Source organism: Sorex fumeus, unplaced genomic scaffold (assembly GCF_029834395.1).
Source record: "Sorex fumeus unplaced genomic scaffold, SorFum_2.1 ptg000006l, whole genome shotgun sequence".
Classification (NCBI taxonomy): domain Eukaryota; kingdom Metazoa; phylum Chordata; class Mammalia; order Eulipotyphla; family Soricidae; genus Sorex; species Sorex fumeus.
The window spans coordinates 13,188,566-13,204,451 of record NW_026606063.1 but is presented as its reverse complement, the minus strand read 5'-3'; the positions used below and the strand labels follow the sequence as shown (position 1 = coordinate 13,204,451).

Here is a 15,886-nt window from a genome sequence, read left to right as displayed (position 1 = left end):
ATCTGCCTCACAAAGAATTGGGAGGGGTGGGAGGTGGGGGTCTATTGGGGTTCGGGGTTAAAAATGAGTATTGGTAAAGGGAAATGTGTTTGGTATCTACATGACTGAGACCTAAACCCAAAAGCTCTGTAACTTTTCCCACAGTGATTCAATAAATAAATAAATTATTAAAAAAAAAAAAGAAAAGAAAAGAAAAAAGTTTGTTTACACAGAAAGCAATCCTGAGTATTTTTTATGTTTGACAAATTGTAAGACATTCGATTTACAGAATATTTTTGTAAAACGATTATACTTGTTTTTGGGACTGGAGAGATATAATACAGCAGGTAGGGCACTTGCCTTACATGTGACCAACTAGGTTTGATCTCCTATGGACCCAAGTCCCCACCAGGAGTGATCCCTGAGTACAGAGCCAGAGTAAACCCTGGGCCACTGGGTGTGGCCCCCCAAAATAACAAATAAATGGCTGCATTTTTAACTAAATCCAGTGGAAGACCACTATGTTTTAGTCTTTGTGAACATTTTATAATTAAATTACAAATTAAACAAATCTGAATACTTTGTCTATAACATAAACCATAATTCGAGTAATTCTTCCTTGTATTTTCCAACTGTTCTATTCCTTTGTATTTACTGGTAGTACCTGCTTGAAATATGCTCAGCATTTATAGAAAATCATTCTTGCTCCCAAACTGTTTTAGTTGTTTCACAAATCTACAACTAAGCCAAAATGCCAGATACTGTACATATATGAGGGATGTGTACATTTTTTAGCTTATAAAATTATTGGCCAAGTCTCTCACTAGGGTAGAAAATAAACATTCCTATGCACACATTTATGTTTAATCATGTTAAACTTCACGTTTCCTTAGTACATAACTGCAGATATTTTCAAACGCTTGTTAAGACTTATTAAAATTTTGAAATATTTTGTAAAAGGATTTCCAGAAGACAAAGTCTCAAGACACAGCCAGAAATAGATTAAAATATAGTTTAGGGCCTGAGAAATAGGATAGCAGTTAAGATGCTTGCAATGCATGTGGCCAACCCAAGTTCTATCTCCAGTACCACATATGGTTCCATGAGCACCGCCAGGAGTAATTTCTGAACAAAGAGCCAGTAAAGAGTAAAACACTAAACACAGCTGGGTATGACCAGACCCCCAGAATTGAAACAAAAGAACAAATCTATTTTAAACTTAACCCTCCAGCTCTTCTTTTGATGAGGGAGGCAATATCTGCAAGTAACATCAGGGGTTACTCCCAGATCTGAGGGGCTGTATAGTGTTAGGGAAGTTATGATAATTTTTTAAATAGAGGTGAGCCAGAGTGATAGCACAACAGGCAAGACACTTGCCTTTCATACTACCAATTTGGGTTTAATCCCCAGGACTCTAGATGGTCCCCCAAGCCGCACCAAGAGTGATCCCTGAGCACAGAACCAAAAGTAAACCCAGAGGACCACCAGATATGGTCCAAAAGTCAAGAGGGGGAGGGGGAAGAGCCAAAAACAGAGGTCACCATTGGTGGTGCTTAGAAGCCACCAGGGCTAAAACCATCAGATTTGGGGATAGGAATCATTTCCTGGCATATACTTGGCATGTGCTCTCCCTCTTTTGCTATCTCCCTGGTCTGTAGCGATGATATTTTCAATATATAATGCTAGGAATCCTAGATATATTTGTTGGAGAAAAAATTTACTTACTTATACACACACACACACGCACACACATACACACATATGTATGCACTGACCTACATGAGGCTATGGTCCTGTTCTACTACCTCTCTAGTTTCCCACCAATACTAAAGTATTAACCTAAAAGAGCTAATGACCAGTAAAGCAAGTCCTTCACTTGTTCTTACACAAAATTCTTAACTAATCTCTATATTTCTATGGTGTTTCAAAATCACTTGGCTGAATTTTCCCCAAAACACAGTGCTATTTTTAACATTACTGTTAAAAATACTAAATACTTAGTACTAAACTAAGCTGGAATGATAGCACAGCGGGTAGGGCGTTTGCCTTGCACGTGGCCAACCGGGCCGACCTGGGTTCGATTTCTCTGCCCCTCTTGGAGAGCCCAACAAGCTACCGAGAGTATCTCGCTCACACGGTAAAGCCTGGAAAGCTACCCATGACATATTTGATATGCCAAACACAGTAACAAGAAGTCTCACAACGGAGACGTTACTGAGCCCACTCAAGCAAATCGATGCACAATGGGAGAACAGTGACAGTGACCCAAAAAAGTTTTATAATTCATTACCCTGGTATTTCTCTCATTTAATCACTATAAAATAATTTTGCACCTAATTGTTTTATGCGCACACGCGCGCGCGCACACACACACACACACACACACACACACACTATAGAGCTTTTAAAAGATTCCTAATTACTTTTCTTTTTCATTTTGTTTAGTTTGGGGATCATACCTACCAATGCTCAGGGAACCATGCAGTGTGGGCAATGAAATTTATGCCTTCTGCAGTTCTCTTTCCAACCCAATGAATACATTTTCTTTTCTTGTGGAGGTTTTGGCAGTGACAAGGGAATGATATAATGCCCTGGTAGTGACCAAGGTGTGATGTGATGCCAAGGATAGACCCAAGCCTACTGCAGGCATAGCAGGTGCTGATAATTAGCCCGCTAAGCTATCTGATAGGCTCCTGGTAAACAATTTTTTAATTGAGACTTTAAATAGCGATTTTTTTAAAATTTTTACACTATTACCAGTACACAGAAAAACAAAATTAATTATACTGACTGGTCTGTATTAGTGGCCTTTAATAAATAAATAAATATATATATATGTTATCGGGTCATTTTGGAATTTCTACAGACATAATCATATCATGCAAACATAACAGTTCAACCCTCTCCACCATGCGATGCGTATCTCACCAGAGAACAGTGCCTGAAACCCAGAACCGCTGCAGATCAGAAGGGTTCTCAGCATAGTGCTCTCATTCCCCACACCGAAGGACATTTTTTCATTTTTTAATATTATGTGTGATTATAGATTTCTTGTTTTGTTTTGGTGGTTCTAGAGCTCACAACAAAGGTCTCAACACACTGCAAAGTAAGTGTTCTACCCCTGGGGTTTCTTCAGGATACTTTTGAGAAAAACATCCATATTTTCATTGTTTCCTGAGACATAGAGTCTTACCATGACCAAACATAAAAGAAGTTTTCATCCAGAAAACAGAATACAGTTTTCAATTCTTTATAAATCTCACAGCATATCCAAGGGCTAAATTAGCAAAATTAATCCAATATAAGCAGATCAGGAAAAACTACCTGTGGATTTGATCTTGTCTGCTAGAGCGAACAGGAGCTAATCCATCTATTTCATCAAAAAATATTATAGATGGTCTCATCAAATATGCCTATAATGAAAAGAAAACAAACATTAAATATAAATTCTTATTTTGTAACTATTATATTTTCTTAATTACCGCATTTTCTTAATAGGTAGTGTAAACAAATGGTACAACATGTAGCAGTTTAAGATGGAGCTTTCCGACTCTGGGTCAGTAGGGCTATGGGGACATTAATGGGTGCCTGGGATTAAATATTTGTCAGTTGCATGCAAGGCAAGAGCCTTCCTCACTCTATTCTCTGGGCCCAATGCTCTAGTTTTCAATTATACCAAGACATTCTAATTACCAGCATGAGTAGTTGAAAATTAAAACACGCAAAAGTCTAAAACAAAGTCCCTGGACAACATGCCAGCATTCCCAAGCTATACCTTCACTCATCCACCAATATTTTTTGAGATATATTTCTATTTTAACATTATTAAATTACATTAATGCATGAAGACTAGTCTGACTTAGCATAGTACACTTTTTTGTTTGTTTGGGGGTTTTGGTATCACACCTGGCAATGCTCAGGGGTTACTCCTGGTTCTGCATTTAGGAATTACTCCCGATGGTGCTCAGGGAACCACATGAGATACTGGGGATCAAACCCAGATCGGCCATGGGCAAAGCAAGTGCCCAACAGAGAGCACTTTAAATTATTCCTACTTCTAAATGTATTATTAAAAACCCAGCAATTTGTGTGTGTGTGTGTGTGTGTCACACAGGGCGATGCTTGGGTTACTCCTGGCCGTATGCTCAGGAATCACTCCTGGCAGGGCTCAGGGGGACTATAGGGAATGCCGGGGATTGAACCTGATTAGGCCATGTGTAAGTACCTGCTATACTATCATTCCTGCTCCAAAACTAAAATTTTTTAAACTTAAACTAAAAACAATATATGACAAGCTTTGCCAATTAAAAAGTATGTTCATACATACCACCTTAGTAACCAGTATTTAAATTCTTGTTGAAACTTTTTTGTTTTGTAATTTCGTGGGAATTACCTTAGACATAATCAAACATTAGTTACATTATCAAATATAAATGTGTTTTCTTTACTTGCTCAGGTAAATTAACTTCTGAAGCTAATTTACATCAGAACTAAATTTTATAAATACACAATTTCCTGAGTACCAACAGGAGTGATTCCTGAACCCCACGAGATATGGCCCAGAAACCAAAAGGAAGAGTTACTCAGTTTGATACTCAGGGGACACGACTTAAAGGAGCTAAGGTATCATGTGGGGTAGGGAATTGAACCCAAGCCTTCTGCATGCAAAGCAAGCACACTAGGCCTTTAAGCTATCTTCCAGCCCAGAAAGCAATTATTTCCAATTGTTTCTGTGCTTTTTTGCTTTTGTGCCACACACGGAATAGGTTCCTGGATCTGTGTCCAGGGATCACTCCTGGCGATGGTCTGGGGGCATTATGCGATACCAGGAGTGAACCAAGATTGGCCACAAGCAAAGCAAGCACCCTAGCCCCTGTGTTATCTCTCCAGCACACAAAAACTGCATTTTAAAAGAAACAAATAGTAAAGAGAGTCTGTATAATAATCTCACGCCTGACTGTTTTAATTTTATTATTTCTGAATTCTTCTAACACTGTACTTACAACTTATAGAGAAAATAATAAATAATGTACTGCTCTGTGACATTTTCTTCAGAGATATTAAGCTTTTATGCTTCTTCTATTTCCTTAATTACATTGCATCTAATGAAACTTGCATATATTCAGAATTCTCAAAACATGGTAATATAAGCTTAGCAGCCACCTAGATAAATGTTTTGTTAACAATGTAAAATATTAAGATAAAATATTAAGGGGCTGAATTGTCAGTATAGTTAGATCCCTTGCATGCCACATGGTACCCTTAGCACCTCCAGGAATAAATCCTGTGCACAAGAGGTATGACCCCAAAACAAAAACAATCAAAAAAAATCTTAAATATTCAAAAGTTTTAGTAAAACTGCTGCTAAATACCCCTAAAGAATACAAACTCAGATTACTGATCCAAAATTTAGTATGCCGATTTGAAAATATAATTCCAAAAAGTTTATATCAATGATTAAATATGATAAACATTCAAAGAAGACATTCTTAAAGTACTTGATTTCTCTTACCTGATCAAAAAGTAATCTAAGTTGCCGTTCAGATTCACCAACCCACTTGCTCAGACAGTCTGCTCCTTTGCGCATAAAAAAAGCCACTTTTTTGTCTCCTTGACTGCACTCATTAGCTAATGCTCTGGCTACCAAGGTTTTACCTGTGCCAGGAGGGCCATAAAATAAACAACCCCTAGAGATTAAAGAATTAAAGTCAATTAATCACCACCAGTCACCAATAAGATATACCTCCCATATAATTTTCTACAAGGACATATTATTAATGATGAAGCTTTTTTTATGGTAAATAGACAAGTTTCCCTCTGCTAAGAGTTCTCAACATTCTTTTTTATCCCACCATACAGAATCATTCTTATATATTCTTATATAATAAAATGCTTAATTCTGTAACAACGTATGATTTTCTATGATTTCACACAAAATTATCATTACCATTATCACTGTCACTTTTTAAATTTTTATGTTCCAAAAAAATCAGTTTTTACTTAGCAGTTTATAATAGAACTGATTTTGTCTGTACACTTGCAGTGCTATTACACCACCCCAAACACAAAGACTGTCTTCCTAGAGACCCTCCCCTCCTTTGCATCCTCAGTTCACAGTGAAGATCATTTTTATAGTACCAAGCTTTGCTAGGCAAGAAATAATTAAATTACAGTGTGAATTGTTTGCAAGTTATCAAATTCCTACAAATTTTTCCGGCAGCCAAAAAACTTTACATCTTAAGAATGTGTCACATTAAAAAACTCAAAAGAGGGGCTGGAGCGATAGCACAGCGGGTAGGGCATTTGCCTGGTATGCCGCGAACCCGGGTTCGATTCCCAGCATCCCATATGGTCCCCTGAGCACCGCCACAGGTAATTCCTAAGTGCAGAGCCAGGAGTGACCCCTGTGCATCACTGGTGTGATCCCAAAAAAAAAAAAAAAAACCCTCAAAAGAGAGGGCCACCAGAGATAATGTACAGCAGGAACCAGAGAGATCATACAGCAGGCAATGCACTTGCCCTGCAGGCAGCAACACCAAACTCTGGAGCCAGCCACCCCATATGGTCTCCTAAGCACCAACAGGAGTGATCCCTGAGCACAGTCAGATGTGAAAAATAAAAACCCTCAAAAGTGTGTTATAAAATTAACCTATAAAATATACGTTCAACATATCCCTTTCTCTGTGAAAACCTATTAATGAGGGACAGATAAATACATTGCTACATTTATAAGGGGCTGAAGTAATAGCACAGCAATAGGGCGTTCACCTTGCGCACAGCCGGGTTCGTTTCCTCCGCACCTCTCGAAGAGCACAGCAAGCTACCGAGAGTATCTCGCCCGCACGGCAAAGCCTGGCAAGCTACCTGTGACATATTCCATATGCCAAACACAGTAACAACAAGTCTCATGATGGAGACGTTACTGGGCCCACTCGAGCAAACTGATGAACAATGGGAGGACAGTGCTACAGTGCTACTGTATAAAAGTTAACAATATGAACAATTTAGCTGTGGAAAGGTGACCATTGTGAAATACAATAAATCTCTAAGATGCTGTTATTTAAAAATAAATATATGGGGCTGGAGAGAGCACAGTGGGTAGGGTGTTTGCCTTGCACGCAGCCGACCCAGGTTCTATTCCCAGCATCCCATATGGTTCCCTGAGCACTGCCAGGAGTGATTCCAGAGTGCAGAGCCAGGAGTAACCCCTGTGCATCACCAGGTGTGACCCAAAAAGCAAAAAAATAATAATAAAATAAATCTATGTTAAATATTTAAATGTACACTAATGTAGAAAATATAATATACGTTATTTATACGTTATATATAAAGAAGTCTGAAAGAATAATACTAGTTCATCCCTAAGAATGTTACTATCAGAGAGCCAAAACAATATGTATTGGGTAGGATGTTTGCCTTACATGTACCAACCAGGGCTCGATCCTGGACACCCCATACAGTCCCCCAGGCTCAACAGGAGTGATGCCTGAGTGTAGAGCCAGAAGGAAGGTCTGAACATTGCTAGGTATGGCCCAAAAACCAAATAACAAAAAACAAACAAAAATTACTATTATTTTCAGATGGAGCTAGAGCTATAGTATAGTGGGTAGGGCATTTGCCTTGCACACGGCAGATCTGGGTTTAATCCCTGGAACCCTATATGATCCCCTGAGCACTACCAGGAATGATCCCTACATACAGAGCCACCAGGAGTGGCACAAAAACAAAGACATAAATAAAAAGAATATTATTTTCAAATCCAGAGTCCAGGTTCAATCCCTAGCACCCCATATAGTCCCCGAGTCCCACCAGAATGATCCCTGAAAACAGAGCCAGAAGTAGTACTGAGCACTGACTGGTGTGGCCCAAAAGCAAAAACAAAAAAGAATATTGTATTCTGCTTATAACAATCTCTGAAGAAAAAAAAAACCAGAATTTTTTGCTCCCTTGGCTTTAAAAAAAAAAGTAGCTCTTATTTTAATTTTTCAACTTTAACAAAACTAAATTGTTATGCTAGTTATAAAATCACTGCATGAGCAAGAGAGAAAGTACAGTGAATAAAGCTCTTTCCCTGCATGCTGTCAACCCAAGTTCAATTCCCAGCACCCTGTGTGGTCCCCCAAGTCCTACAAGAAGGATCCCTGAGCATAGAGACAGGAGTAAGCCCTGAGAACATAAAGGTAAGCAAAGTAACTCTAGAATTATAGGCTAATATTTTTACTCATTCAAACAATTATTTATCAAGATTTTCCAATCTTTGAGGCCAGAGCAATGGTACAGCAAGAAGGGTGTATACAAAAGACGAGTGTGTGTGTGTGTGTGTGTGTGTGTGTGTGTGTGTGTGTGCGCGCGCGCACAGTGCTTCCTGAAGAAGATAAGGAGGCGGCAGGTGGTATAGAAGGGGCTGTAACACTGGACGAGGTGGGAATAAACACTCTGGTAGGGGGTCTAATGTTGAAATGTCTTATGCATAAAACCCTACTATTATCAATATTGTAAATCATAGTGCCTAAAACAAACCATGTTTTCTTTGGATTTTTGGGCCATACCCAACAGCACTCTGCACTCAGGGACCACTCCTGGCAGTGTTCAGGGAACCATATCGGATGCTGGTGACTGAATCCATGTCAGTCACAGGCAAAGCAAGTGGCTTACCTACTATAGCACTGGCCCCGTAAAATAAAATTAATTTTAGTATTTTTTTTAATTGAGCTTCCTTAACTATTATAAAGTACCAAACTCAGTGCTGATAGGAGAACAAATGGAAGGAAATTTCATTTGGGCAACCAATGGTATAAATCCAATGCCTTGATAAAAAAAATCTTATCCTACATCTGAGTCTAAATGTCAAAATGTAAACAACTACAAGAGCACTCTTAGTGAGCTAGGTCGATAGTTTAAGTGACTGGAGTACAGGTTTTGTTGGTCTGAGCTAATCATTTTATCCCTAAACACTGCTGGATGTTTGTGTCCCCCAAAACACAGCACAACAAATTAATACAAAACAGTACCACAGGCCCTAAATAACAAAACCTTATTGTGATTTTTTATTACTAGAACACATCAAATAAACACATATATAATATTTATATTTATGATATTAACTAAAATTGAATAAAGTAACAGTAAAAACAGCATGGCAGAGCCTGGCAAGCTCCCTGTGGCATATTCGATATGCCAAAAACAGTAATAATAATGGGTTCATTCTCCTGATCCTGAAAGAGCCTTCAACATGGCAGAGTTGGGAAGGATGAGAGGAGAGGCTATTAAAATCTCAGGGCTGGGACGAGTGGAAACGTTACTGGTGCCTGCTCGAGCAAGTCAAACAACGAGATGACAGTGCTACAGTGCTACAGTGCAACAGTAAAAACAACAAGAAGTTTCTTGGACATTACTTACCGTGGAGGTTGAATTTTAAACTTTTCAAAAATTTCTGGATATAGAAGTGGGAATACCACCATTTCCTTTAACGCATGAATATGATGGCTCAATCCACCTATGCTATCAAACCGCACCTTGGAAAGAAGGAGGAAAGTTTAATATAAAATAATTTTTAATAGTTTACTTCTTTTATGGGCTGGAGGGATAGCACAGCAGGTAGTACGTTTGCCTTGCATGCGGCCAACCCCGGTTCCATTCCTCCGCCCCTCTCGAGAGCCAGGCAAGCTACCAAGAGTATCCCATCCCCACGGCAGAGCCTGGCAAGCTCCCCGTGGCGTATTCTGATATGCCAAAAACAGTAACAGCAAGTCTCACAATGGAGATATTACTGGTGCCTGCTTGAGCAAATTGATGAACAACGGGAGAACAATGTGAGGACAGTGCGACAGTGCTACTTCTTTTACAAAGAGTGTTTTCATTTTTCTAGTCTCTACCTTGGCATAGGGTTGAGGGAAGAAAGCTGAGAAAGGAGTGGGGGTAAACTTATATGGTGCCTGCCACAGGAAACTAAAGTGAGGGTGCAGTCTAAGGATTTTAGATAGTCATGGTAAGCTTTACCAATTACACCCAGAGGGGCCTGAGTGGTTTAGTTAATATTTCAGAGCTCAGTATCCTTTAAGTATATTAAAGTGATAAATCATCCTTTACGGTTTTAATAAGTACTGTAGTTTGTATATGCATAATATACAAAGGATACAGAATATATAACCATAAGCATAATGGTTATTATACAGTTACAATATATACAGGTACAATGCAGCAGTATGACAACTTTGCAGTTATATAATATATAGTGTGTTTACCTCCCATTAGAGATGTAAATATTAAACAATTTTAGAAGGGATGGAAAAGAATTTCATAGAGGCATAGAGGAGACAAAAAAAACCCCAAAATAAAAGGAAAAAATGGGAATTCTTGACAACTGTCATGAGATAAATATTGGATAAATATCCTATATGGCTGTATACTCCACTCAAGAATCGTTGGGGGTTAGAATGTTAGTACAGTGGGTAGGGCATTTGCCTTGCACGAGGCCTACCAGGTTCGATTCCCAGCATCCCATATGGTCCCCTGAGCACCACCAGGAGTAATTCCTGAGCGCAAAGCCAGGACTACCCCCTGAGCATCGTCAAGTGTGACCCAAAAAGCAAAACATAAAAAAAACAAAAAACAACAACAAAAGAATCGTTGGGATAGGCCCTTCAAGAGGTGACTTCGGAGTCATTAGGGGGTTTAAAATAACAAATTGTTTTAAAGTCACAACATAAATCATGTGGGACTAAGTCAATACTACAACGGGTTGGGTGTTTGCATCGCACACAGCCAACCCAGGTCCAACCCCCAGCACACCATATGGTTCGCGAAACGCCACAAACAAACCAAGTGTTAGAAAAAAGGGCCTGGAGTTATAGCAATCATACAGCAGGCAGGGGGCTTGCCCTGCATACAGATAACCTGGGTTCACTCCCCAGCATCCCATATGGTCTCCCACGCACCACCAGGAGTAATTGCTGAGTGCAGTCAAAAGTAAGCCCTGAGCACCACTGGGTGTGCTTTCTTTGCCCTGTCCCCCCAAATAAAGGCCTGGAAAAGAACATGATGTGGCTGAATCTTTCCAGAGAAACTGATTCTGGCTGAAAATTTGGGGGCCCTCTCAGAATTGGGGTGGGCAGACTCCTATTTCTGCTTGAAGGCACGGCAGCTCCCAACCACACCCAACATTTCTGTGACACAGAAGTGGCCCAACTCCACAAGTGAACCTCAACAACCCACCAAATCATTCCAGCCCCACAGCTTCTGGAACATGCAACCAAATACAAGACCACACAATACCTCCAAATTTCACAGTACTGTCAGCCCAGTAGGATCACAGAAAATATGATGTGAAAGTTGCATAAAGGATCACTAAGATCAATGAGCAAAAACAGGTAGCATAGAAGATTCAACTAGCACCAGTCAGCCCAGTAACTCATCAGACAATGACTTTAATAATACCATTTTGAGATATAACAGTTATCACAAATTGGCATTTATCGATCTGATATTTATTTTTTTAATCATTCCATTTCCCTCATATTGTACCAAGTAATATGAAGTAAATTTTTGTTTGTACCTGCTAAAGGAACAAGCTTCGGTGGTGGGTGGGAAACTGGGGGCACTGGTAGAGGGAAAGTCACCCTGGTGGCATAGGACTGGTGTTGGAGCACTAAATACCCAAAACAACTACATTGCAAACAACTTGATAAATCGTGGTGTTATAATAAAAAAATAAAATTTAAAATATTTAACAATTAAAAAATGTTTTAAAACAATGCTAAAGAATCGTATCTTAAGTGTACTTTGAAATAAGTATAGAAAAATAAAGTTTGTAGTAAAATTAAACCTAATCTTTCATTTCAATTAAATATACATCTTTAACTCCTGATAATTAGGGACTGAGATTAAATACCCAATCTAAAATATTAATGGGTATATAAAAGAAGTTGTATTTACATCAACAATTTAAATAATTTTCAGAAATCTATCTATCGGCAGAGGCAATATTAACCCCAAGGAGGCAAAGACTGGTATAAGAGGCAAAACATCTTAGCTATAACAACGGTTTGATACTGGCCAGAATTATAATACAGTAGGTACAGTGCTTGCCCTGCACATAGCCGACCTGGGTTTGATCCCTGGCATCCCACTTCTGAGCACTGCCAGAAGTGATTCCTGAGTGTAGAGATAGGACTAAGCCCTTAGCATCACAGGGTATGGCCCACAACCCCCAGGCTCCCAAAAAATAATCCTTTGATACTCTTCAAAGTTCAAATTGGTCTGACAAGACCATATTATTTAACACCGCATGTATCTACACAGCTATAAAAATAATTTTTCTCCTTAGAAGACAACAATTAAAAAAAGCAATTTCAAGATGAAGAGAGCTGAAAGGACTGGAGTATACACCTCAGATGCTAGAGGTATAAGTCCATTTTTCAGCACAGTCAGGAGCAACCCCCAAGCACTATGCTAGGCATAGTCCAAGTGCTACTTGGGGTGTGTACACCAAAGGATCAAACAACACAGTCTAAGAAACCCTGATCACAAGAACCTACAGAGTCCTACCCAGAGCAGTTTAAATATCAAAAAAACTAAGAAAAAAATACTTTTGGGTCAAGGATGTGGCTCTGTTATAAAGTGTATGCCTTCTGTATCCTATTTTAAGAAAAAAGTTTTTATAGAAAGATATTTTGTATCATATTGTAAGAACATGTTGCTCAAATGTTAACAGTGACTACCTAAGGGGCTGGAGTGATAGCACAGCGGGTAGGGCGTTTGCCTTGCAGGCAGCTGACCCAGGTTCAATTCCCAGCATCCCATATGGTCCCCTAAGCACTGTCAGGAGTGATTCCTGAGTGCAAAGCCAGGAGTAATCCCTGAGCATTGCCAGGTGTGACCCGAAAGAAAAAAAAATGATTACCTATGATTATACATTTTGGAAAATTTCCTTCTTTGATGTTTTATTTTGTTACAGTGCTTGAAAATGTTTTACAATTAAAATAATATTGTACATATTTAATGTAGAAAATAGAATGTAAATAATAAACATTCTAAAAGAAACTAAATTTTTAATTGCCAGCTTTACTTCCCCCAAATTCATTAACAGCATCACTGACAGTGTCATCTATCTGAACGATCAACGTAACCATGAAATTTAAGCAGCCTCAACAATACCCCACTGCTTATCAAAGTTTATGAGACCTTAGCATATTTGTCTGCCTCATTTCTTGTAATTTTAAAATATAAAACAATGAAACCCTTAAGCAAGTATAGCATGTGACTAGAATTCTAGTACCAGACTATATATCTAGATATTGTGTAACCAATTTTAAATGTATTTAAAATATATTTTATAAACAACTTCTAATAAAGTACCCAAACTTACTGATTTATCAATATTCATTGGGTCAACATCAGCCAAGCTTGTACCAACTTTGACTCGTTCTCGGAGAATACCACTAGCTAAATCTTCTGCTCTTAAATTCATAGGCAAACATCTGAAATGTATAAAAGTCCAATTAGACAGCATTAAGGTACATACAGAGAGTAATTTTAACATCTTTGACACATTTTCTTCATTCCCATTTTCCTCACAAGCCAGAAAATAAAGTGTTCATATTTTTAGTCTCCCTAATACTTACCCAAATAACCAAAAACAAAAAGGATTCACTAGATAAACGAACATTTATCTAGTGATCTGTTTGCCCAAATACTTAATCTATTTCAAACTAGATATTACTTACCTGATATTCCATGTTATATAAATATAAGATAAAAATAGATCTAGATGTAGCAGACACGGCATTAGAGCCAAAGACTTAGCTTGCTGAGCTTAAAATATGCTTTGCATATAGAGACCTCAGCTTCACACCTGGCAATATAAGGTCCCCTGAGCATTTCTTGGCATAGTCCATATTCTGCACCCACAAATTACAAAGTAGAGGCCAAAAACACAGTTCAAAAGGCTAACAAAGCACATGGTCTGCATCCAGGAAGCTCAAGTCTGATCCCAGCAACACTCCACAGAAGATAGTCAAAAATAAAAAAAATAGGGGCTGGAGAGATAGCACAGCGGGTAGGGCGTTTGCCTTATACGCAGCCAACATGGCTGACACAGGTTTGATTCCCAGCATCCCATATGGTCCCCCGAGCACCGCCAGGAGTGATTCCTGAGTGCAGGAACCAGGAATAACCCCTGAGCATCACCGGGTTTGACCCAAAAAGCAAAAAAAAAAAAAAAAAAAAAAGTATCAAATAAAAAATTTTTAAAGAAATACCAAGTTCAGGTAAGTGAGATATCTCAAAAGCTACAATGCATGATTTCTACATGTGAGCCCTGGGTTTAATACCCAGCGCTGTGCAGTTCACTGAGCATGGCCAGGAGTAGCCCAAAGTACCATGTCAGAAATGACTCTGAGAGGCCAGGTGTGTGCGCCACCACCCCACTCCCCTGACACACACACAAAATTACAAATTAGGAGGTAAGGGTATAAAAGGACAAAGGCTATGACTTCTGTAATAGAACATATGTCCACCAAGTGTGAGACCCTAGATTTAAAGCCAGGTATCACATCCTCCAACCCTCTATCACCACCAGGTAAGGCCTAAAGAATAGTGACAACAAAAGAATCTGGGGCCAGAAAGATAGTACAGTGAGTAGGGCACTTGCCCTTCAGGTAGCCAAGCTGGGTTTGATCAATTCGGCATCCCATATGGGTTCCCAGGCACCGCCAGGAACAATCCTGAGCAGAGAGCCAGGAGTAACCCCTAAGCACTGCCAGATGTCAAAAAAATAAAGAAAATACAAAAAGAATTTAAAATTTAACAATGAGGGAATTCTCTATAGTGTAAAATAATGGGTTGTGGGCATGCAGCTGGGGAGATAGTACAGTGGGTAAGCTCTTGCCTTGCCAAGAGCCCAACATTGTTTCAATCCCCCAGAATACCACATGACGCCCTGCGCACCACCAGGGATAATTTCTGAGTGCACAGTGGAATATAAAGTAACATAATAAGAGACTAACACCTAAGGATAGAAGAGATAAGGGCCAGGAGGATTGCTCCACGGCTTGGAAGCCGGTCTCATGTGCTGGGGGAAAAAGCAGCTGGGATAGAGAAGGGCCCACTAAGCAAATAAGGCTTGGAGGGCTCGCTTGGGATAGTAGAAGCATGCTGAAAGTAGACTATGGACTAAACATGATGGCTGCGTAGTACCTATATTGAAAACCATAACACCCAAAAGGAGAGAGTAAGAGGAAATGTGCTTGCCATAGAGGCAGGGGGTAGAAAGGGATGGAGGTGGCAGGTGGGATACTGAGAACATTGGTGGTAGAGAATGGGCACTGGTGGAGGGATGGTTACTCTAACATTATATGACTGAACTGTAATTACAAAAGTTTGTAAGTCTGTAACTGTATCTCATGGTGATTTATTAAAATAAAATTTTAAAAAAATTTTCTGAGTGCAGAGCCAGGAATAAACCCTGAGCATCACCAGGCGTGGCCCAAAAACAAACAAAAAAGCTAAAATTACTGTGTTGAATATTCCCTGTATCACTGTCATCCTGCTGTTCATCAATTTACTCGAGCGGGTGCCAGTAAGGTCTCTATTCGTCCCAGCCCTGAGATTTTAGCAGCCTCTCCTTACTCTTCTTTCCCAACATTGCCATATTGGAGGCTCTTTCAGGGTCAGGGGAATGAGACCGTTACTGTTACTCTTTTTGAATATGCCACAGGGAGCTTGCCAGGCTCTGCCATATGGGAGGGATACTCTCGGTAGCTGGCTGGGCTCTCCAAGAGGCATATATATATATATATATATATTTTTTTTTTTCTCTCTATGATTTGTTGCCTATTGTCTGAACTCCATCAAATATGGTGTGGTAATTATGGAAAATGGTTAGGGAGTGTCTTATGATGTGTCACAA

The 15,886-nt window shown here is 39.3% G+C and overlaps 1 protein-coding gene across 3 annotated transcripts in view; it reads right to left on the bottom strand.

The window, feature by feature from the left end:
• ATAD2B (ATPase family AAA domain containing 2B) overlaps window positions 1-15,886 on the bottom strand; it is a 144,498-nt gene that overhangs the window by 86,975 nt on the left and 41,637 nt on the right. For all 3 annotated transcript variants that reach the window (XM_056123673.1, XM_056123682.1, XM_056123690.1), the window contains exons 10-13: window positions 13,346-13,457; window positions 9,379-9,494; window positions 5,492-5,666; window positions 3,304-3,392 (exon numbers count right to left, since the gene is read on the bottom strand). In XM_056123673.1, the coding sequence (XP_055979648.1) occupies window positions 3,304-3,392; window positions 5,492-5,666; window positions 9,379-9,494; window positions 13,346-13,457 (492 nt within the window). The remainder of the gene's footprint in view (window positions 1-3,303; window positions 3,393-5,491; window positions 5,667-9,378; window positions 9,495-13,345; window positions 13,458-15,886) is intronic.